Source organism: Tursiops truncatus, chromosome 17, assembly GCF_011762595.2.
Source record: "Tursiops truncatus isolate mTurTru1 chromosome 17, mTurTru1.mat.Y, whole genome shotgun sequence".
NCBI lineage: Eukaryota > Metazoa > Chordata > Mammalia > Artiodactyla > Delphinidae > Tursiops > Tursiops truncatus.
In genome coordinates this window covers 46,935,924-46,960,109 of record NC_047050.1, presented here as the reverse complement: position 1 = coordinate 46,960,109, position 24,186 = coordinate 46,935,924, and the positions used below count along the sequence as shown (strand labels likewise).

At 41.1% G+C, this 24,186-nt stretch overlaps 1 protein-coding gene across 3 annotated transcripts in view; it reads left to right on the top strand.

The window, feature by feature from the left end:
- The window catches only part of LOC117308665 (dihydropyrimidinase), a 234,092-nt gene that overhangs the window by 6,212 nt on the left and 203,694 nt on the right, over window positions 1-24,186 (top strand). For all 3 annotated transcript variants that reach the window (XM_073794654.1, XM_073794655.1, XM_019942106.3), the window contains exons 2-4: window positions 7,889-8,047; window positions 13,028-13,207; window positions 14,467-14,656. In XM_073794654.1, the coding sequence (XP_073650755.1) occupies window positions 7,889-8,047; window positions 13,028-13,207; window positions 14,467-14,656 (529 nt within the window). The remainder of the gene's footprint in view (window positions 1-7,888; window positions 8,048-13,027; window positions 13,208-14,466; window positions 14,657-24,186) is intronic.

The window sequence follows — 24,186 nt, the reverse complement described above, 5'->3', positions numbered from 1 at the left end:
TTATGGTTGGGGTTATAGAGATGCAAACTGTGGTCTTTGCTCGCAATGGCAGACAGACTGGAGGTATATGGGGTTCTAATTTATCTTGGCTTTAATAATAAATTATATACAGTGGACTTTTGGACTTGTAGACTTAACTTGGACAATTTGTGACTATTTTTGAGTAAACAGGTTTTGACCTGGCGTTTTTCCTTGTGCTTGGTCACCATTCCTAATTGCTGGCATCGCTGGGCTGCATTTCCAATAAGTGAGCCTCTGCCACTCCCCAGAGCCTTCTCCTCAACACTGTCTTGTGCTTTTATTCAGATGTCACGTAACAGTTGAGGGAGGACACTGCAATTTTTCTCTTATGTTTCATTGCATCTAATAGAGGAATTTCACGTTATAGTGATAGTCATGAGTTCCTGAGCCCTGAGGATCTGTTCACACGTAAAAGCTTAAAATAAAACAAACCATAGTCTTTTCTTAAAAACAGGAAATTATTGGAGGCATAGATGTAGAAATAGACTGTAATTCTGTTTTGTTAAAAGTCCTGGTTAACGCTGATTAGGTAATGGGCCTGGGACAAAACTGAGCGTTCAGCTTTCAAGTGTGCTCAGAGTCTACATTCTACAGTAACATTTTCATAGAAGGATTTTAGAAACCACACAGCCAGATGAAAGTTCCCTAGACCATGCCAGTGTGCAGCCACGGTTAAGAGTCACTGGACTAGGTAGAGAGGGGACAGGGAGAGAAGAGTATGGGTGACTCGTCTCTCTGAGGTGGAAAGGAACTCAGATCGTGCAGGGCTTTATGGGCTGTGTAATAATTGTTTTCTTCATCCTGAGAGCAGAGGGAAGTCAATAACAGCTTGGAAGTGGCCCAGACTAGCTGGTCTAGTCTAGTCAGAAGATGAGGGTGGCACAGGGCAACGGAGGTGCAGATGCAGGAAGTATGGAGACTCATGGAGTATGTAGGGGAGGGGATAGGTTGCTGATGGATTGGATTTGGGGATGTAGGGAAGGGAACGGGTAGACGTCAAGGGTGCCTCTTGAGTCTGTGGTTTGCACAGTGGGATGGGTGACGGTGTGATTAATGTTTCACATTTGGGGCGGCAAGGAGTGTGGAGAGGCACTGTGGAGGACATCTTTACAAAGCTGGATATGCTTCTAGAGTTGGAACGTAAACTGGGATCATGAAGTTTGTTTTCATAAGTCTTAGTGACTATGAGAAATCTGAAAATTCAGCCACTTGTTTTTCTCCCTAAGGCTCAAATGTACTGCTGGATTTCTTTTTGTTTTATTTGGGTCGAGCAGGTCCTCTGATAAATTTTAGTGAAACAAAGTTACTTGTTTGTTCTAGGATGAGCTTAGAAATGAAAATTCAGTGACACCATAAAAGGAAAGAAAATCTTTGGGATGCTTTCAATAATGATTTACAACCTAATACAGTCTTAAATAAAATCTTGTGTTCTGTCATATTATGACCCCACTTTTGGTTAAGAGTTTATCCCAATTTATGTTCTATCACGTTTCCACCTAAGACAGCACATGCTCTTTTCCTCTCAAGAGAAGGTTTTAGATAGATTGGAAGATTTTCAAGGGAGAACAGCCAAAGTAATTAGGAGCCGAAAGAACTGATTTATGAGCCAAGATTAGAAAAGGCAAACGCATTTTGTTTGGCTGACTGACAAATAAAGGAGAAGTCAATCAGCAATAAATACAAAGGAAACAATTGTATAAGAATATACAATTGTATAAGAATATGAAAGAAATTTTCACCCTTTACTGGTTCCCCCTCCCGTAAACTCTCTTCATTCTTCAGACGTTGACCCTGGTGAACATTTTGTGAAGTGGATCTAGAAGCATCTGATGTTAAAAGCAATTCAATGAATACTGAAAATATCCAAGGTGGGCTAGGAATGAGGTGTTCGGATGAGTTGGTTTGTTGGATAAAGTTAATTATCCCATGGCTAACAAGTGTGTGAAGGCCAAGAAGCACTAATATGGGCCTTTCCTTGTAATAACTCTTAGGGGCACATTATTTCAATGGCAGTTGTCGCAGTGATGAACATCACGTGAGCTTAATACAGTTGCGTCTCATTTGTGAATTTATAATTTGATGGGACTTGTTTTGTCTTGGTATGGCTTTGGGTTTCCTGAATGCTTGATTCATTTTACCAACCTCTGCCTTTCTCCAAGTAATGATTCACTGATGACCCGGGGCAACAGGCTGGAAGTCAGATCACACTAAGTGGAAGATCGGATAAGGGGGAATGGCCTGCCTAGGGTTGAGGCCCAGAGTAGGCTGAATGTAAGAGCTCCTGCTCAAAGCTGTGTCCTCCTCCATGTTCCCAGTGAGAATTCACCAGCCGTGTGACCCTGGAGAGTCATTTGACCTCTCTGAGCCTCAGTATCCTCAACTGTAAAATAAGAAAAGCAATTTCTACCTCTCGGGACCATAGCAAGGCTTCATTCAATGAGCTAATGTGTGTAAGATGCTTAACCCAGGACTGGGCATTTGAACAAGCTCTTCTTTCAAGAGGCAGATACTTCCCGGGAGGGGCAGGTCTCCTTCACAAACCTCCTGGTGTCCCCTCTAATTGGGATTACAGAACTGCAGCTCTGGCACGTGGCTCCCCGGATCCAGTGGAAAGAAGGGAACATTTCAGACCTTGAATTAATAGTCAGGGGTTTGAGATAACTTTGGGCAGCCAAGGGACCCTGGGTAACCAGAGAGAACCGAAGAGGCAGGAGGAAGAAAGAGGTTCAAAGGAGACTGGGGCGCTGACAGTGCCCGACCACTGTTTGCCAGGTCCCAGGGTAGCAGCCAGGATCCCTGCGGCAGGTGGATGGATAAAGCCCCAGGGGTTTGGAAAAAGACAGGTTCCGTTATCAATCCACTGCCTAGGATTGGCCCAGGCTGTCCTGTCCCAGGCACTATAGTTTTTCTAGATCTGTTCCCGTTTTGGGGTGAGAAGAAGGAGGAAATTAGGGAGGAGAAACAGAACGAGAAGAAACCAAAGAAGACGAGTGGCTGCTCCTTTTCTGTTCATTAGGGAGACAGAGCGTCTGGGATAAACCCTTATTTATGGGCTTTTAAATGATAGCCCCAGTAATTTCAATTTGCTGTAGTTAAAAAAAAAAAAAAGTGGCCATTTGACCATCACATCTTCAGTCTCATAAGAGGCCCATCGAAGTTGAGCTACTTAATTTATATGGCCTGTACATGCGTACCTGGATTTGTATCACATATATGTAAAATCTTTATTTTTTCTTCTTTTGAAAGTTAGGCTTTGTTATAGAAAATGTAGCAACTATTGAAGAGAAAATGTAACTAGAGGAAAATTAAAAGGATCTGTAATCACTCCACCCAGAAACAGCCAGTGGCTCAGACCTGTTTTGTTTTCTTGCTAAGGGTTGGTATGTTCTGGAGCATGTCGCCGTGGCTTCTCTCTCTCTGGTTATTTCCCCTGACCTTGGGACCCCTCTGGCATCCTCTGCAAGGTGACTGCCACGTCCTTCTCCTGCGTTTGAGTGTTCGTCAGCATCAGGGCTGCGTTTCTCTGTCTGTAAACACACAGAGTGGACATGTGCCCGAGCACCTCATGCTCAGGGTGTCCACGGAATTCATGCTCCCTCCAAAGACCAGATCGGCTGCCCTCCTCTGGCCCCTCATCTGCCACCTCTCAGTCACTGCAGTCAAAATCAGCTCCTGGACTCCCGTCACCCCCGCAGACAGCCAGCCACTGCCTTGCCTTCTTCTGGGAACCATTGCTTCACACATCCCAGTCATCTGTTTTTAAAGTACAGTTGGTTTATGGTAGTACGTTGGTTTCAGGTGTACAGCACAGTGAGTCAGTGTTTTTGCAGATTATACTCCATTATAGGCTATTACAAGATAATGGGTATAATTCCCTGGGCTGTACAGTGTATCCTTGTTGCTTATCTGTTCTATACATAGTTGTTTGTATCTCTTAATCCCATACTTCTAATTTGTCCCTCCCCATCTTCCTTCTCTCCTTTGATAACCACAAGTTTGTGTTCTCTACCTGTGAGTCTGTTTCTCTTTTGCGTGTACATTCTGCCCTTTACCACTCTTCTGCTGATGCTTCCTCACGGACCCTTTTCTCAGAGTTTCCCCCCTGCTGTCAACTGTTACTGAAAGCACTGGCTCTGGAGCCCAATGACCTGGGTCCAGTCTTGCCTTTGTTATTCTCTAGCTGTGAGATGTGGGGAGTTACTTCACGGTGCTGTTCTCAGTTTCCTCAACTCTAAAAAGGAGTTAACAGTGCGACCTGCTGCAGAGCTCATGAGATGGTGAAAGCACTTAGAACATCAGTATAGTTCCTGGCACATAATAAGCACTCACTACAAGTTAGATACTATTACCCTTATTGGCAACTGCACATTTATGTCCTAATGCTAATTCAAATCCCAGCTTCCTCTGAATTCCCAGGAGTCTTTTCCTCTTCTAGGGAGCTTATCAATTTTAACTTCCCTTTAGCAATTCCTATATCACATTTACTATGGAAGTGTACTTGCTACCTATTAATACCATCTGATTATTTTATTACAGTTGTTTGTGCCTGTTTCTGTCTCCCCCTCTAGACAGTCTGATTATTTGTGTGTGTCTGATTATTAGTGTGTCACATGGTGGAGTGACCAGGTGAACCACTGGGGGGTCCAGTTTCTTCCATTTAGTCCCTTAGTCCTTGCTCTGTACAAGATCAAGAAATGGGCAGATCAAGAAATGGGCAGTGTCAAAACACAAAACACAAAAAACACAAGAAAGAGGTGATGTCGGTTGCTTCCTGGAAGTCAGAATTGGAGGGAAGACTTTTCATTGCATTGTGTGTAACAGCCCACTCACTCCCTGTAATGGCTTACTTGGGTAGACAGTTTTTTGGTAATAATTTTATTAAGATGTAATTGATATACAATACCAGTTAGCCATTTAGAGTGTACAGTTTAACGTTCTTTCGTATGTTCACAGAGCTGTGCAACCATCACCACAATCAATTTTGGAACATTTTTATCTCCCCAGAAAGAAGCCCATACCCTTTAGATAGCACCCCAACTTTCCCCAAGCCCCCTGGCTCCAGGCAACCACTATTCTACTTACTGTCTCTATGGATTTATCTCTTCTGGACATTTCATATAAACGGAATCATATGATATGTGATCTTTTGTGACTGGATTCTTTCACTTAGCATCATGTTTTCAAGGTTCATCCAAGTTGTAGCAAGTGCATCAGAACCTCATTCCTTTGTATGGCCAAATAGTACTCCATTGTATGAATATACCACGTTTTGTTTATCCATTCATCAGTAGATGGGCATTCGGGTTGTTGCCACTTTTTGATTATTATGGATAATGCTGCTCTGAATATTTGTGTACAAGTTTTTGTGTGGACATGTTTTCATTTCTTTTGGGTATATACTTAGGAGTGGAATTGATGGGTCCTATGGTAACTCTATGAGGAACTGCCAAACTATTTTCCACAGTGGCTGCATCATTTTATTTATATTTCTACCAGCACTGTATTTAGTTTCCCCACATCCTGCATGTGATAGACATTTAATATGGAAAGAATTGCTCTTTAAGCTTGATTTTCTAGTTCAGTAGACACTAAAAAAGTACTTTCTTCCGACACTTTAATTGACAGCACTATTAGAAAAATGCCCTTCAGCCTCCAGGGGTACCTGTGAGAAGACATTTTAGAAGGAAGAAAGTGAGAAGGTTAATCTGCATTCAAATAAAAATATAGAGCCTAAGGAATTTTTTCTGGCATTGTCATTATACCAATAGGGATTTCTTAAGAAATGCAAATATGTATTGTTTTGCCATGCATAAGGCAATTGTTATCTAAAGATAAGGTACAGGATCCTGTATAAATAGTGAGATTTTTGAGAGCAAAAAGAGTTGGAGTGGGACCAAGTGACTTAAGGAAAAATAAAAATCCATTGCAGTAAGCAAGAACAAGGAGATAGAATGGAGCTAATGTGGCAGCTGGGACCTTGGGAGCACTCGGCATGTCTGGGGGGCTGTTAGTGGGGGGGGAGGGTGACAGGGGTGCAGACCTGGGAGGGAAGCTGGTGGCACTCCCTTCTTTGTTGTAACATGACCATGTTTCTGGTGGTGAGATGAGTCAATGTATGAAAAGCGGGGAAATGCCTGATTCTAAAGCAGTGGTGCAGAGGCTCATCACTCCTTGTGGGCTGAAGCCTATGAAGCGCTTACCATGAGTCAGACACGGTATTAAGCACTTTATATACGTCACCCCAATTCAATCCTCCCAACAGCCCTATGGTTCAGGTACAATTACTGTCCTCACTTTACAGGTTAGGAATCAAAGGCTCACAGAGGTTAAGAAATTGCTGTCTACACTCGCATGTTCATTGCAGGATTATTCACAATAGTCTAGATATAGATAAGTTAACATGTCCATCTGTGAATGAGTGGATAAAGGAAATATGGTGTATGTCTACACTGGAATATTATCCAGAAAGAGGGAAGTCCTGCCATTTGTGACAAAGTGGATGGACCTTGAGGACATTGTGCTAAGTGAAATAAGTCAGACAGAGAAACACAGATATTATATGATCTCACTTATATGTGGAATCTAAAAAAGCCAGACTCAGAGAAACCAAGAGTAGAATGGTGGTTGCCAGGGGCTGGGGACGGGGTGCATGGGGGGAATGGGGAGCTGTTGATCAAAGGACACAGCCTTCCAGTTACAAGATGAATAAGTTCTGGGGATCAAATGTGCAGAATGTACAGAACAATACTGTACAAGGAAAGAAGGAAGGAACGAATTAAGGAAGGAAGGGAAGGAGGAAGGATGGAAGGAAGGAAGGAAGGAGGGAAGGAAGTGGTTAAGGAATTGCTCAGAGTACCATAGCTGACAAGTGCTGAATCTGAGCTGTGCCCTGGAACCAATAGGCCTCTTTGGTCGGCGCCCTTAACCAGTGCACTAGTATATCCCTGCCTATGTTTTTTTTTTTTTCACCTACATTGTCTGAACACAGCAGTTAAAAACACATTTAACCATCTTTTAATCTTAGTTTAAATAAAATCAAAGTCAGTAATTAGTCAATGATTTAATAACTTAATAGTTTTTAATCCAGTTGTAGTGTAACATAGTGTAATATGCCAGGGGAAATAGCAGCTTCGAGGCAGATCGTGCAAGGCCTTGTAGATCATGTTAAAAAGATTCCATGCTATTCCAGGGGCAGTGAGAAGCATTCAGTTTTAAGTCTTGGAGTCAAGGGGTCACGTCTGTGCTTTGGAATTTCCCCCTAATTGCAAAAGGGGTTTGCATTGGAGGAAGTAAGAGCAAAACTGGGGACATAAAGATCAAGCTGAGGGGTGACATTAAGACCAGAGCATTGGAGATGGATTAGAGGGGACAGCTGAGAATTAAGGAAAGATTAAGGAGTCACCAGTTGGTTGTGGGGAATGAGGGTCAGGTGGGAATCACGTGAGTCTCCCAGGATTCTGTGTGGAACACAGTGTAGTTAGAGATACAGTTCACCAAGATTGATTCTAATGAGGTGGATTGTGCAATGATGTTTTCTTGAGAAGAAAAATGTTTGAATCTTCTCCGTTTTTCCATTTTGGTTTTACTTTACAGCCTTCACTATTTTCTTTGGTCAAAGCCGTTTTCATTTCATCAGACGTGTCATTCTTTTTGCAGAAGCAATTCCAGCTCTTTTAATACTTCAGACTTTAATTTATGGAACATCTATTCATGTCTCTCTAGATCTCTTAAACAGGCAGCATCTTTGTGCAATTTCCTGGACCCATCAAGTTTGCCCAAGTGCTTGCGAATGCCTGTTGTTCAAGGGGATAAATGACTCAGCTAGAAAACTGATGGCTAACCTGTTGAAACTCTTTTGTGATTGCAGGCTGCCCTGGCAGGCGGCACCACCATGATCATTGATTTTGCCATTCCTCACAAAGGCCACTCCCTCATCGAGGCCTTCGAGACCTGGCGAAGCTGGGCTGATCCCAAAGTCTGCTGTGACTACAGCCTTCATGTGGCGGTGACATGGTGGAGCGAGCAGGTGAACCACTGGGGGGTCCAGTTTCTTCCATTTAGTCCTTTAGTCCTTGTTCTGTGCAAAGGTCAAGGAACAGGCAATGTCAAAACGTAAGGAACTGGTGATGTTGGTGGCTTCCTGGAAGTCAGAGTTGGAGGGAAGACTTTTCACTGCATACTCTTTTGTACCGTTTGAATTTTAAATCATGTGAGGTATTACCAACTTAGAAAACTAAAAAAAAAGTTAAGGCGTATGAAAGTGGTAGGATAAATCCCTTATACTCATTCACAAAAGACTTTCCTAATACTTAATTCATGAATTGTAAATACTTTAAATGTAATTTTTTTTAAGTACTGGACTTCTCAACTTAACAATACAGGACACTTTTAAGCAGTGTTTTCCCACAGATCGAAACTTTAGTTACAAATGTTTTTAATATCTGGGAAAAAACCAAGGAAGGGACAGACTGGGAATGTGTTCAAGGCCTTCTCCTAGCTGTGCACTAACCTGGTGCTCTGCTAACATCAACACCTGGTCAAGGCATTTCAAAACAGCTTACACAACCTTCCGTATCTGCTAATGATTTAGGTCATGGCAGAAATGATAACATGATTCAGACAGAAAAGACAGTTTTGAGAGACGTTAAAATATGTTTATTTTTTTTCCCGTGAAAACATGTATGTGTACTTTGGAAGGAACTTTGACTTGTGGTTTAAATCAATAACATGTTTTTCCACATTGAACTTAATTCAGAACTCGTTTTGCCAGAAAGGGCTCATGGGATGACTTTATTTGAAGTTACCATGTAACTTATGTCCCTCCTTCCTCCCAAAATTTGGACTGTAGACATCAAGTTAATATAAAACAAGTAATCCGTCTTTAACAGATAGTTCAGCAAACGTAATAGCAAGGTTTATAGTCCAGAGAAAAAGTTAATTTTTCCCCAGAAACGCCATTCTAAATGAGGCATCTGATCTCTTTCGTGCTTTTAGGGTCTTCCTACCTTCCTACCTTCCTTCTTCCCTCCCTCCCTCCCGTCCTTCCTCTCTATCTCCCTTCCTCCTTTCCCTTCTCCCTTCCTCCTTTCCTCCCTCTCTTGTTTTATAAGATAGAGCAAAGGTGAAGATGTTTGCCCTTACCAGTGTTCCTCACACTTTAATATGCAAATGATTACCTGGTGAATATTGTTAAAACACAGATTATGTTCAGTAAGTGTATTACTTTGCTAGGGCTGCTGCAACAAAGAACTACAAACTGGGTGGCTGAAACAGCAGAAGTGTACTGTCTCACAGTTCCGGAGGCTAAAAGTCTGAGATCAAGGTGTTGGCAGTGTTGATTCCTTCCGAGGGCTGTAAGGAAGAATCTCTTTCATGCCTCTCACCAGCTTCTGGTGGTTTCCTGACAATCTCTGGTATTCTTTGATTTGAAGGAGCATCACCTGAATTTCTGCCATCATCTTTACATGATGTTCTCTGTGTGTGTGTGTGTGTCTGTGTCTAAATTTCCCCTTTTAACAAAGACACCAATCTTATTGGATTATGGTCCACCCTGCTGACCTCATCTTAATTACATCTGCAATGCCCTTATTTCCAAATGTTGACCTGAAACAAACAGACTGCTGGGTATTTCTCCAGCAAAGATGGGTTAATTTGGGATCAGCAGAGAATTGCAGTTCAGGGTCTGCAAGCTTGGCGAGCCACGTGCAAGTCCCCGCAGGGCAAGGGAAGGAGCAGGCTTTCCTCGAGGGGGAAAGGAAGCTGGGGGTGCTGTAGTAAACAAAGAGTCCGTGACGTTTCATTGGCTGAGTCCTTGCCAAGAAAGGAGTCTTTTTTTTTTTTTCCCTGTGTTGACATGCAGGTGTGAGAGCTCCCCCTTCTGGTCTCCCGACATCCGCTTAATTGAGGTTTCTATTTATTAATTTTTTACACAAGCGAGGTCACATTTGGTACTGGGGGTTAGGACTTCAACATATGAATCTGGGGGGGACACAGTCAACCCATCGCAGTAGGTCTGGGGCAGGGCCTGAGATTCTGCATTTCTAACAAGCTCCCAGGTGATGCTGATGGTGCGAGAGCAATACAGTCTAGTGAGACTTACCCATGGATATGGATGTGGATGACAGGGATGTTTAACGAGGCCACCTTCAGAAAGGCTCTTCTACTCAGGGAGTAATAGGTATTTCATCTGAGCAATGCAGATCATAACTCCCTTTGGGAACTCCATCGTGTGAATATTCCAACAACGTTTAAAGCAATTTTTTTCTGACTATAAAAGTAATAGACTCATGGTAGAAAATATGAACTTATAAAGAAGCTTAAAAAAATGAGGCACACTATCGCAAGTCCTGCCCTTGCTGTCGTCGCTTAATGGATCTTGGAACCCATTCCATCATTTCAGTGATGCCATTCTCAGCATTTTGGTGTTTGCCGTTCCTTTTCATGCATTTATTCATCCAACAAAAAGCTACTGAGTGGCCACTATGGACCAGGCACTATTCTAGGATATAGCAATGGACAAACTGCACAAAGGCCCTGCTCTTACGGGGTGGAAATTCTAGAGGAGGAGGCAGGCCATCAACAGGTAACTATATTATATGCCAGGTGATAAAGCGCTATGGAGGAAAGTAAGGAAAATTAGTAAAGGAATAAATAGTGGTGGAAGTGAGTAACTTAACATGTGATATTGTCATTTTTAAAACTTTGCTGATTCAGTAGGGAAAAATTGCGTTGTTTTATTTTGTACTTTTTTTTAATAAATTTATTTGTTTATTTATGGTTGCGTTGGGTCTTTGTTGCTACACGCGGGCTTTCTCTACTTCTGGTGAGCGGGGGCTACTCTTCATTGCTGTGTGTGGGCTTCTCATTGCAGTGGCTTCTCCTGTTGTGGAGCACAGACTCTAGGCACGTGGGCTTCGGTAGTTGTGGCTCGCAGGCTCAGTAGTTGTGGCTCGTGGGCTCTAGAGCACAGGCTCAGCGGTTGTGGCGCACGGGCTTAGTTGCTCCGTGGCATGTGGGATCTTCCCGGATCGAACCCATGTCCCCCACATTGGCAGGTGGATTCCTAACCACTGTGCCACCAGGGAAGTCCCTATTTTATACTTTTTAATCAGTAGGAAAGTTAACATTTTTTCCATGTTTATTAGTCATTTGTATTTACTGTTTGAACTGTAACATTTTTTTACCTAGAATGTTAGGGTTTTTCTTATCAAGTAGAAAAAGCAATAACTCTTTTTAAATTTTTTATTAACTAAGAGCTATAATCCTGTCTGTTATATATTTTTATGTTTTGTCGTATATTTCTGTTTTATATTTTATGTTATATATATGTATGTGTGTGTGTGGTTTTTTTTTTTAACATGTAGAAATTCAAGCAATTTTATTTGATCGTCTTCTGACTTTTCCTTTGAAGTTTTTAGTCTTTGTTGAGACTAGAATTGGACCTGCAAGGGCAATTACTAAGCTAGTTTTGATCTTAACTTGTCCCTTACCGTTGGTGTGATGTTGCGATTTATAATAAGAAATGCATATCTGGTCTCCGTCCCTATTTCTGGCACAGAGCTCCTAAAACCCTTGGAATTTCCTAAGTGATGACAGCAACAAAGGTGTCTTTTATTATGGTAAAGAGGTGATTTTTAGACCCCACCTGAAGATGGGGACTGATTGCCCCAGGAGCCAACTGTATTATTAGAGGGTTGAAAATTTCAGTCCCACCCAGCTGACCTGGAGGGGAGGGGAGAGGGGCTGGAGGCTGGATCAGTCGCCAGTGGCCAATGCTTTAATCAGTCATGACTGTGTAATTGAGCCTCCGCCACAACCTAAAAGGATAGGATTTGGAGAGCTTCCAGGATGCTGGGCAATTGGAGATTTGGGGAGAGTGGCGCTCTCAGAGAGGGCATTCAAGCCCCATGCCCTTTCCCCATTCCTTGCCCTAGGACATACCTCTTCCATCCAGATGTTCATCTATATCCTTTATCGTATCCTTTTATCATAAGCTGGTGATCCAGTAAGTAAAATGTTTCTCTGAGTTCTGTGAACCGCTTTAGCAAATTAATTGAATCCGAGGAGGGGGTTGTGGGAAGCTCTCACTTATAGCCAGTTGGTCAGAAGTGCAGGTGACAACCTGGACACCCCATAGCACTGAACCCTTAACTTGCGGAACACAGTGCAGTCTACCTGGTGCAGGTAGATAGTGTGAAAATTGAGTTTAATTGTGGGATACCCCCCAGCTGGTGTCTGGAGAGCCGCTTCGTGAGGGTGGGGAACCTCCCCACCTCCACACATCGGAATCGGTGATCAGAACCTTTTAGTTGGCAACCCAGAAGGCTCCTGAGGCTTCTGACAGGTCCAGAGTCACTCAACTCCCAGGAGCTGCCAGTGGCTCAGTCTGCATCTTCCACTACCTGCATCTCTGAACTCATCCTGTAGGTTTCAGATTTGACCCCAAACCCTTACTTCACATTAGCTCTGATTCCTTCTAGAGACAAAATTGCCTCTGTTGCTGCCAGTGGCTTCGTTTTCATGTTCTAGAATAATTTCTTCTCATCAGGAGATAGATGCTGAGAATTTCATAAAGTTTAACAGTGAAGTATTTGGGGGAAATACTATTAACTGTTTCATGATTTAAAGTATTGTAGGGACTTACTTCCCTGGTGGTCCAATGGCTAAGACTCTGCACTCCCAATGCAGGGAGCCTGGGTTCGATCCCTGGTCAGGGAACTAGATCCCACATGCCGCAACTAAAGATCCCGCCTGCCGCAACTAAGACCCAGAGCAGCCAAAATAAATAAATAACGTTTAAAAATAAAAGTATCGTAACAACAGCAATTCATCAGATGAAATGAGGTCTAACCTAGGGGAAAGATCAAGACCTTCATTACATTTTTCTGGAGTCCAACTGATGTCCTTATTTTACTTCACTTTCTTCTGAATGCAAGAATTTGGAGAATGCTGATATTATCTTTAAATTAAAGAGTGACATTCTGCTGTGGGTTTTGTGCCCTTTTAGGTTAAAGAAGAAATGAAAATCCTTACCCAGGATAAAGGTGTGAACTCCTTCAAGGTGTTTATGGCCTATAGAGATCTGTACATGCTGAGAGATGTGGAGCTGTACAAGGTCTTCTCCTGGTGCAAGGAAATTGGAGCCATTGCTGAAGTTCATGCAGAAAATGGAGACCTAATTGCAGAGGTAAGTAACTGCCTTCCAGAGCTTCCACAGAAATGAAAATGGCCATAACTTAAGGTGAGGACGACTGGCCCCAGGTAGGTAAATTCCTTTAATGGATTGGAAGAAAGGAAATTCAGAAACTGATTTTATGTGGCTTGGAAACGCTTGACTTGAATTACTTGCTGTCCGGCTCTGAGTTTTTTGCAGGTGGCATATGTATTGGAATGAGGAGTTCCCTTTTTCAGATCAGTTATTAGATCTCAGACAAGGTTTATTCTAAAAACACAAATATTTTTCTTTGTGTCCCCAGCATTTTTTTTTTTTTTTTAGGTAGCTCAAGCTGCTGGTTCAAAATGCCAAAGTGTGGACATCGGTGAAATCTGATGACTAAAGCAGTGCATTAGGTAGCTGTTTAAAGCCCCATTCTTTTCAGAAACTGGGTATTAAAATGTGCTGCGGAGGAATCTAGATGATATTTCTCATGTTAATTCTGTTACTAATGCCCAAAGGTACACCATCTGCAAGATTTAAAGAGCTGTCTCTTACCCTTTATATTAGCTGATCTTTCTGTCTCCCTGGGCTCAGTTCCCATTAAAGTCAGTGAGATGGAGGCCCCGTGGCCAGGATGGGGGGTGGGCGGTGGGCAGGGGGGTTGATAAGAGGAAAACGTGAGCTGTAAGCTCAAACACACCAGGTTTAAACTGGACTCTTCCGCCTCCTAGCTGTGTGACACCAGGTGAGTCATTTTGACACTCTGAGTCTTGACTTCTGGACTTTTTTGTAAGGAAGGAATAACCCTTTTGGAGAGAGGAAATACTGGTCTAATATCACTCCGTGGATCGGGGAAGAAGGCAATGAAGAGAATGAATCAGTAAAACATAGAACTAACTACGTAATCGCATGAGTCGCTTCATCAAGGATATAATATGGGGGACTAGAATACTTTGTTTTATTATATTTTGTTCTGAACCAATAAAAAGTCTTAAATATGGACACTACTTTTCAAAGACTGTGATTAGAACAGACCTCATATCTTTGTCACCTTTTCAATCAAAATAATTTGATTGTGAAATATGTATATGGAAAATTAACATATGCTTTGAGAGTAGTAGATTATTTTTACCCAAAACACACACTGTCTACGCACACATTCACACACACCTATACCTAATAGATCTAAAATAAAAGCCTGGCAGTGCATTCGTTTCACAACAAAATTGTAGGAGTTGTCGTTAGTAAACCTTTCTCACCGGTGTGTATGTTCCTGCTGCCTTTTTTAGGGAGCAAAGAAGATGTTGGCTTTGGGGATAACGGGTCCTGAGGGCCATGAGCTGGGCCGCCCAGAAGCGGTGGAGGCAGAAGCCACGCTGAGAGCCATCACCATAGCCGGCGCCGTGAACTGCCCTCTGTGCGTCGTGCACGTGATGAGCAAGTCCGCAGCAAGGGTGATAGCAGATGCCAGGAGGGATGGTAATTCCTGAACTGTAGCCTCGCTTACAACTAGTACTGTTAGCTAAAGTGTAAGGTAAAATAACGCCAACCTCTGCTTTTGCTTATCAGAAAGTTGCCCATGAATTCCCACAACTTTTCTTTCTTTTTTATTTTGAATTTTATTTTTTTATACAGAAGGTTCCTATTATGTTTTATACATATTGGTGTATATATGTCAATCCCAATCCCAACATTTCTTCCTCCCTTTTTATTAGCATCCTTTCTATGTTCTTGCAGCCTTACACGTCTGTCTGTTTCTGCCCTCTTCAGCCGCAAGCCCCGCCCTTCACACCACTAACTGCCAGCTCTCCAGTGAACTTTATAGAAGCTTCCCTGGCTTTTAGGCACCTCCACTAGCCCTTCCAGTACCTGAATCAGGGTCAGGCAGGGCACACAGTAGGTGCTCCACAAATTCCTTTTGAATCGAATTGATTCATCTCACAGCAACTTGATTGTTGGCGCGATTGAAGCAATTATCCAAATAGTGTTTTTATGACAATTATTATAAGATTTTTAAAGCAAAGTTATGTTTACTCCAAATTGCTTAATTGCCTCACTTCGATAGTGTAATTTTATGTGTAAACAGTCATCTTAAAAGAAGGAGAAAATCTCCTATTTTTGATAAGAATTGAACATGGAAATAATTTTATTCATTAGCCTGTACTGGGAAAGGAAGAATGAAAGACAAATAACGTGTGTTTTAGTCAATAGTTTAGACCCTCCTGGGATGTGGTAGTCGTTTCTATCTCTCACTTTTAGGAACCCGGATAATCAGAAGTAGTTGTGTAAATCATCCTGGCTGTTTGTTTTTTTAACCTGAAACTGGCTGCATTTTTATAACATCGATCTTAAAAACTATGAAAATAGATTTGGCATGTCTATAATTGACACTAAAATAATTTTTTTCAAAATTGCTTCTTGTTGCTTGAGTTTCAATAAGGATTTTGTGCAAGCTAAATGCATTTTTAAATGTAATCTATCAGTATCATGTATTGAGTCACCTCAGTTTCACACAGGAGTTAATAAGGTCTTACTACCAGCCATTTCTGGTTGCTTTTTTTCCCCACATATAGTATAATTTCAGTATAAAAGAGCACACCACTTCAAAAAGAATCTGTACTTCAATTTTAAGTTATAGCTTTAGGTTTTGCCACCAGATGGCGCTGTTGCTAGCTCTGTGAAATTGGTTTTCTCTATTTGCTTTGCAAGTGGTGTACCGTGTCCCATAGCCTGTCAGTCAGGTCCGTAACGTCAGAATATGGTTTAACAAACAGCAAAATCAGCAGAAATGGTCAATCTTAACCCACCAGCAATCTGTGATTTTGCCAGTTCTGTCAGGAAACAGTTTCTCGATTTGAGTATTTATTTTGCATTGGGATAGAATTCCATTAGCAGCGGAGTAAGTCTAGGGAAGGTTTTAGAATGTAAATCGTAGGCAGAAAACTATTAAAATTAAATATGAATATTTTAATTTTATTTTAAATTATTTTTAAATATAATTTTATATTTTGAATATGGAAAACACTTACCTGGCCCAAAAGTCAAAGTGATATATTAAAAGATATATTCTCAAAAAAAAAAAAAATAAATAAAAGATATATTCTCAGAGATATCTTGCTTCCTTCCCTAGCTTCTTCATCACATACCCATAAGTAATTATTTTTATTAATTTATTTCTGGCCTACCCTGTAGTGTTTCTCTTTATGAAAAAGGAACGTATGTATATTCTTATTTCTCTTTCTTTCCTACTTGAAAGGTAAAATCCATAGTGTGCTGTATCTTGTTTTTTCCTACTTGAAAATATGTGCTAAAGGTCAGCTCATATTAGGTATAGAGAGCTTCCTCATTCTTGTTTACAGGTGCAGAGGATGCCACTGTATTTGTTCAACTAGTCTCTAATTATGGACATTTGGGTCGTTTCCAGTCTTTAGCTGTTACAAATAAAACCACAGTGATGTCCTTTGCCTATGCTATTTCATATTTGTGGAAGGTGTATTAGTCTCCTATTACTGCTGTAACAAATTACAGCAAACCTAATGGCTTAAAGCAACACAAATTTATTATCTTACAGCTCTGGAGGTCGGAAGTCTGCAGTCGGTCACACTGGGCTGAAACCAAGGTGTTAGCAGAGCTGTGTTCCTTCTGGAGGCTCTAGGGGGTATGCCCTTCCTTGCCTTCTCTAGCTTCTAGAGACCACCTACATTCCTTGCTTCCTGTCTCCCTTCCTCCATTTTCACAGCCAGCAATGGTGGATGGAGAACATTGCATTATCCTGATCTCTCTTCTACTTTAAGGGTCCTTGGATGACATTGAACCCACCTAATTAATTCAGGATAATCTCCCTATCTCAAGATCCTTAATTTACTCACATCGGTGAAGTCCCTTCTGCCAAGTAGGGTTAACATATTCACAGGTTATGGGGACATCTTTGGGGTGCCATTATTCTGTCTCCCACAAAAGCGTAGCCTCAGGGAAGAGTCCTAGAAATGAGAACCTGGAAATGGTTCAAAGGGCAAGTGCATATCTACTTTTTGGACGTTGCTAAATCCCTTTGCAAAGGGGTTGTAAACATGAAATACTTAAAACGTCAGCCCAGATGCTCTAGTTGAGTCAGATTTACCGTAATAACACTTGTGAAAATACTCTAATGTGCAATCGTCAGAGGCAGCAGAGGTCCAGAATAAATTAGCACGAGAGATTGTTCCATCACTGGCATGTGACCTCTCACAGGTGGTCAAGCAGTGTCAGTCCATTCACATGGTGACTGCATCAGCTAATCCAAGGGCAGGTCCGTGGGGAGTACAGAGTGACAAGAGCAGTGGACACACTGAGCTTTTACAGAAGATTGTATGCATTTATTTTTTTATTTTTATTTTTTTAAAGTTATTTTTTAAATTTATTATTTATTTATTTATTTAGGCTGCATTGGGTCTTCGCTGCGGTGCGCGGGCTTCTCATTGTGGTGGCTTCTCATTGTGGCACACGGGCTCTAGGCACAGGGGCTTCAGTAGTTGCAGCACGCTGGCTCAGCAGCTGTGGCATGCAGGCCCTAGAGAGTGTGGGCTTCAGTAGTTGTGGCTCGTGGGCTCTAGAGCACAGGCTAAATAGTTGTGGCACACAGGCTTAGTTGCTCCGTGGCATGTGGGATCTTCCCGGACCAGGGATCGAACCTGTGTCCCCTGCATTGGCAGGTGGATTCTTAACCATTGCACCACCAAGGAAGTCCCATGTACGCATTTATTATCTAATGTAATTTCTGAACATAAAAGAGCAAGATACATCGATTCATTGTTATCTTGTTTAAAGAAGAAAAAATTCAGCCTTATAGATTTGTAATATGAACATCTGTAAATACCTTTGCCAGCCCATTCCATCATCTAGGGCCTTGCCACTCAGAGTGTGGTCCCTGGAACACAGTGCTGACATCCCGTGAGAGCTCGTTAGCAATGCAGGTCCTTGGACCCCATCCCAGATGCACTGAATCAGAATGTCCCCTTATAACTAGAACCCCAGGTGATTCCTATGCGTATTGAATTTGAGACTCACTGCCCAAGGAGGCACAAAAAATACCCAATTAGTAATTGTCTCTATTGTAGTTGCCTAGCAATTCAATGCTCTTATTACCTTGGATTTTATTGTTGAATTGCCAACTATATACCCTTCAGAGATAGCGACCTGAGGGTTAATGATTATAACAACTGACTTTGTTGAGTGCTTAGTATGTGCTTGGCACATATTTTAGTATATCTTTTATCTCATTTCAAGTTTTGTTATATATTTTCTCACCACTGCATTGTAATATACAATATTTTTTTAAATTGTCATAACAATGCTTCAAGCTAAATTTTATCACTGTTTTGTGACTGATGAAATTGAGGCTTGGGAAAGTTTGGTAAATTAAGCCCAAGATCACTTTACTAGTACGTCCTAAACCTGAAATTCAAGTCTATCCAACTCCAAAGCCCACATTTTTTATTACCCTCCACTCTATTCCAGAAGAAATCAGTTTACAGAGTTGGGAAATGCAGATACCAAGTTTATATTTAATTGGTTTTGTTTATTGGCCTTACATTTTTAACAAATTTATTTAAAATATTGCCATCATTTTGTTATTTTTTTTATCATTGTTAAAAGAAGAAAACATTCCAGAAATGGAAATGATCAAGAATGTATTAAGTGAAGAGTAAACATCTTCTCTCTCTCTCAGCTCAGTCCTTGGAACTAGCAATTTTTAACCATGTCTATTTTTTTGGTGGTTTCCTTCAAATTTCTAAACCATAAATTTGTAAGAAATGACATAAATTTTTGACAGTATCACTTGACTCTGAGTGATGAAAAAAGAACAGTCTAGCCTACATAAATCTTACCTCTCACCTCCTGAGTTTTGTTAGTAGTAAATGTTCACTTCAGGTAATATTACTTAAATTTATGTGTTTTGGCTATTTGTGTGTGTGTGGTATCTCTTTATTCTCTACTAGGCTGAAAAGGAGTTGAGAGGCCCAGCATCACCCTCTCTGCCCCCTCCTGACTTCTTTCAGCTGTATTATTATCTTTACATGAAGTTACATGAAGGAGTTACAGCATTTTCAGTTGGCTCTAGGACTAGAATCAGGTCTTCCAAGCTTTGTCTATAGGTTAGGTCTAAAATTTAGAACTTGTAAGATTGTGGAAATATTCTTCTTGGTAGAAACAATTCAGGAGAAGAGAACCTCAGAGGAATTTATATCACTAACTTGAGAGTGAAAGCTAATGTCATTTAACTCTTGGAGAGGCCAGGTGTCAAGGTGAAGTGGGTTTCTTTTCCTACACTCCCATAAGATTAACGGCATGCCTTATTTTAGTTTGCTACATATTTAGACCATTATTGTCTTGTCTTTTTTTTGGCTTGGAATTTTTCCAATTAGCTCTTCTTAATATAGGTTCAGAAAAGAAACATGTACACTTCCTTTACTATATCATGAAGATTTTCCAGCTTCTACCTCATACCTTCTATTGAATGGAATCAGCTTCTGTTGAAATGAATCAGCTCTTCTTGCAGAGATATTTTTTTAAGAGGAGAATCTTTTGGCTTTCTGCTTTATTTTTATACTTTCCAAGCTGTAGAGATGCCATCCTTGGATTTCTTTTCACAGAATCCTAGGTTGGATATACTGTTTCTTGGTTCCCATCTCTCCCCTTTTCTTGAATCACTGTGAAGATTCTCATGTGATTTTTTAAAAAAATATTTATTTAGTTAGTTATTTCGCTGCATCAGGTCTTAGTTGCTGTGGCACACGGGCTCCAGAGTGCTCGGGCTTAGTTGCCCCGCAGCATGTGGGATCTTAGTTCCCTGTGTCCCCTGCCTTGGAAGGCAGATTCTTAACCACTGGGCCACCAGGGAAGTCCCTCTCATGTGAGTTTTAAAGGAAGAGTGTTAGAAGGTAAATTTTCTGATTCTTTGTCCTCAAGCTTGTTTGCAACTTGAACGGACATAGAATTCTAGGTTCAGAGTTACTTCCTTGTGAATTATAAGGGCACCATTTCATTCCCTTCTGGCGTCTAGTGTTACTGATACGTAGACAAATGCCAGTGAAATTCATGTCCTTTTGTCACTCTTTTCACCATCTGGAAGATTTTTATATTTTCTCTTCATTTTAGACTTCCAGAATTTATATTAAGACTATGTTTAGCGGTAGGATTTTAAAAATTCACCTTCATGTTCAGATGTCTGTTTAATCTGAAGACTGATCTTTGATTCTGAACATTTTTCTTCTATTATTTCCTTCATATTAATTTTCTCTGTTCCTCTCTTGGAACTCCACTAGAAGACCTCTTGAACTAAGCCTCCATGTCCTTTAACTACTTTCACCTTTAAAAAAACCTGATTTTTGCTCTATATTTTAGGAAAGGATTTTGTTTACTTCTTCTTTCCTTCTAATAAACTTTCATTTTGGTAATCATATATTTATTTCCAAGAAAACACTTTTCCTTCAGTGGATGAGATCTTTTTGACCTCATTAGAATACTAACAGAGATTTTTTTTTTTTAAATTCTGTTTTCTGGATCATCTTGTTTCTTCCTGAGTCAATTTTTCAGTTTTTTTTTTAAAACATCTTGGCCCTTCTTTTTATGTTGTTTGTTTTTTCTGTAAGTGTCTGGTGATCTTGGGCTGTCTGTATTCATGACTGGACAGTTCAGGTGATTAGAGTAGGGAGCTGGTGTGGATCCCCCTCTGCTGGTGAGTAGGCCCCGCCCCCAAATGAGAGCACCAACAGTGAGACTGTGAACTTTGTGAATGTAAAGGGGGCGTGGTTACTGGTGAGCTTCGGTTGTCAGGTGAGCTTCACTCTGTAGCATCAGCACCACCTTAGAAAGCTTTATTCCCCAGGCAGAGGGCGGGATGAGGGCTAACTGCCCCAGCTCATCCCCTTCCCCACAGCAGGAGGAATGTCTGTCATGACCCTGCTGCTCGTTTGAGTTCAAGCTGTAGCTGCCTCTACTTTCCTTAATAAGCATTGCCATCCCATCTGCTTTCTGTCTTCCTACAATCTATCATAACCTCTGGTCAGCCGTGGTTCCTCTTTCATTCTCAGCACCGTTTTGGATTTTGTTCATCTGTTGTACATCTTCACCGGGGTTTGATGTGAACTGGAAAGCCAGAGACGGGAATGCATGTTCAGTCCATCAGCTTTCTTTCAAAGCCTGCGGTTTCCCTACCATGATATTTCCTTTTAGCGTTCAGCACCTGCAATAAAAAGTGAAAAGCAGGTTACAGGGAAAAGAAGAAAGCTTTCACATGCGAGCCATGGAAAGCTGAGTTGCCTTTGACCGTTTGCAAGGAATTTCAATTTCATGCTTATTTCAAGTCTCAGTTAATCTAAGTTGAGTAACTAGGTTAGTTCCCATCTTTACTGTGAGAAGCCACTTTCGCAAAAATGAGGCAAGTGAATCAGAAGGCTGTCCCTAGAGTATTATCCTTTTCTTCCAGAAGCACAATCCCCCCTCCCTTGCTCCATACCCCCAGTATAAAGTTGGACAAACCAGCTGAAATTGTATCTCATATAGAAGTTCCCACCTACCACTTAGACCTCTCTCACTCACTGTACTCTAGTCTTTGTGCAAATAGTATATGTGTCCATATATGTCATTTGTTTCAGTGACAGAGGTACTTTTTACTTTGGTTTGAATAGCTTTGGGTATTGATGTTCCTTTTCTGCCGTGTATTGACATATGGAATTAATAGTGTTTAAAAAGACATATTGTTCACCTCTCCTTCCCACCTCCCAGTAGAACTTGCATGCACGTGGATTCATTATTTTTCTGGTGCTTTGCTTAGAATGGTGGCAGTTTCTCCCAGCAGCTTACTTGCTGCTCTCTTTGGTGTATATCTGTTATAATAAATTTGTTTACCAATTAATGACTGAAATTTTCCATACTGTTTTTTAGTTCCCTGTTTAACTTGTTTTAATTTACCTTAATAAAACTCATTCTGTTTTACATCCATATTCGTGTCTTCAGGGTATAAATATGACTGTCACTTGAACTTATTAATAAAATGTTTTCTTTATGCTTTTCATAAAAAACCAAGTTATTGGACACCTAATATGTGCTTGGCACTGTGCTTTTGGCATTGAATTTGCAAAAATGATTAAGATAACTTTGGTTCTCAGGTAGCTTCCAGTGAACTGGGCTACATGATGGTTGGGGGTTTTCTGTTTGCTTTGCTTTGCTTTGGTTTTGGTTTTCCATGTTGTAGAAAGCTTTATTTTCCAGGCTTATTGCTGTAAAATATAAACTTCTCTCACAGGGAGGTTTAGATGTCCTATTTTCCATTTTATTTAAACTCTGCCCCCCGCCCCCCCAGCGTATTTCTCTTGTATTTGGGGACTAACAGGGAGAAAGGACCACACAGAGGCCACTCTCTGCCCATGTGGTCACACTGCCCCCTGCTTGTTGGTGCTGAATAGAGAAAACCAAATCTCACACAAGTACGATGAGCTGATGCTTGGTAACCAGTACTTTTCCTAAGAAAGGGTTGATGTGTGCCCGAGTTAAGGTGGATTTGAATCTCAGGCTTCCTTTTTCTTTCTTGTGCATGAACATCCGAACATCCCTTGTCCTTTAAATTTAGAACAAGATGATTTACCTTATGTCCAACTGCAAAGCAGTTCAAGACTGCCCATTTTAAAAGATTTAAAAAAAAAGAAGAAGAATTGTGTAACCATAAGGAAACTAATGTTTGTAGAATGTATTTGTTTGCTGCTCTAACAAAGTACCACAGACTGGGTGGCTTAAAACAACGGAAATTAATTTTCTCACAGTCCTGGAGGATAGAAGTTCAAGACCTAAGTGTTGGCAACATTGGTTTACCTGTGGGCACTGAAGGAAGGATGCGTGCGCTCCAGACCTCTCTCCTTGGCTTGGAAGGGCTGTCTCCTCCTTGTGTCTTCACATTGTCTTCCCTCTGTGTGTGTGTGTGTGTGTGTGTGTGTGTGTGTGTCCAGATTTCCTCTCCTTATAAGGACCCCAGTTGTATTGAATGAGGGCTCACTTCTAATGACCTTATTTTAACCTAATTACCTCTTTTAAGGACCCCAGTCGTATTGAATGAGGGCTCACTTCTAATGATCTCATTTTAACCTAATTACCTCTTTAAAGCGCCCTATCTCCAAATACAATCACATTGTGAGATCCTGGGGGTTAGGACTTTAACATGTGAATTTTGACAAGGGACACAATTCAGCTCATAACATGAAGTGACTCCAGGATCCCAGGAAGATGCTAGATATTTTCGTATATGTTAAGTTGTTTGATCCTCACAAAATTGCCACACTAGAGGGACGTTACGATCCCATTTCATAGATGAGAAAAACTGAGACCAAGAGCAATGACTCATCATGCACAAGGTCACCAACTAGAAGCAAAATCAGGATTTGAACCTGAATCTGTGTGATCTACTTTATTATGCTGCTTCTACATATTTTCCGTCTCAATTATTTTCTTTTGTTGTAAGTGTAATATTTTGAACCCAGACGAAGCCGAAGGTTCTACTTTATCCTTCTAGCCGGGAGAAATTATTTTTATAAAAGCGTTTGGCCTTCTGTTTGGCAGCCGGTGCTTCCACTCCGGGCCACCTATGCCAGCTTCTCTGCATCTTTCAACCTTTTCTAAAAGATCCCATGACTTGATTAAATGCTGCTCCCAAATTCAGACAAGATGTTAACATCTGCTCTATCACTTTCATCTAATAAACAATGGGCTGTCTGGTCAGGGATGGGGGGTAGTTTTGGTTGGTTGGACATGTTTCACTATTTGGAAATCGTAACAATCTCTCAGAGAGCAGAACTCCTTTAACTGGGAGATTGCATCATAAGTGAAGTTTTTTTTTGGTTTTGAGCTAAATGATGGAGAAAGAAGGAGAGAACACGTATGGGGAGACAGGATACAACATAATGTGAAACTGGCTGAGACAGCGGGAGGATATTAATGATGGATATGTACTATCTGCCAGGAGTTGCTGAAATCGTCTG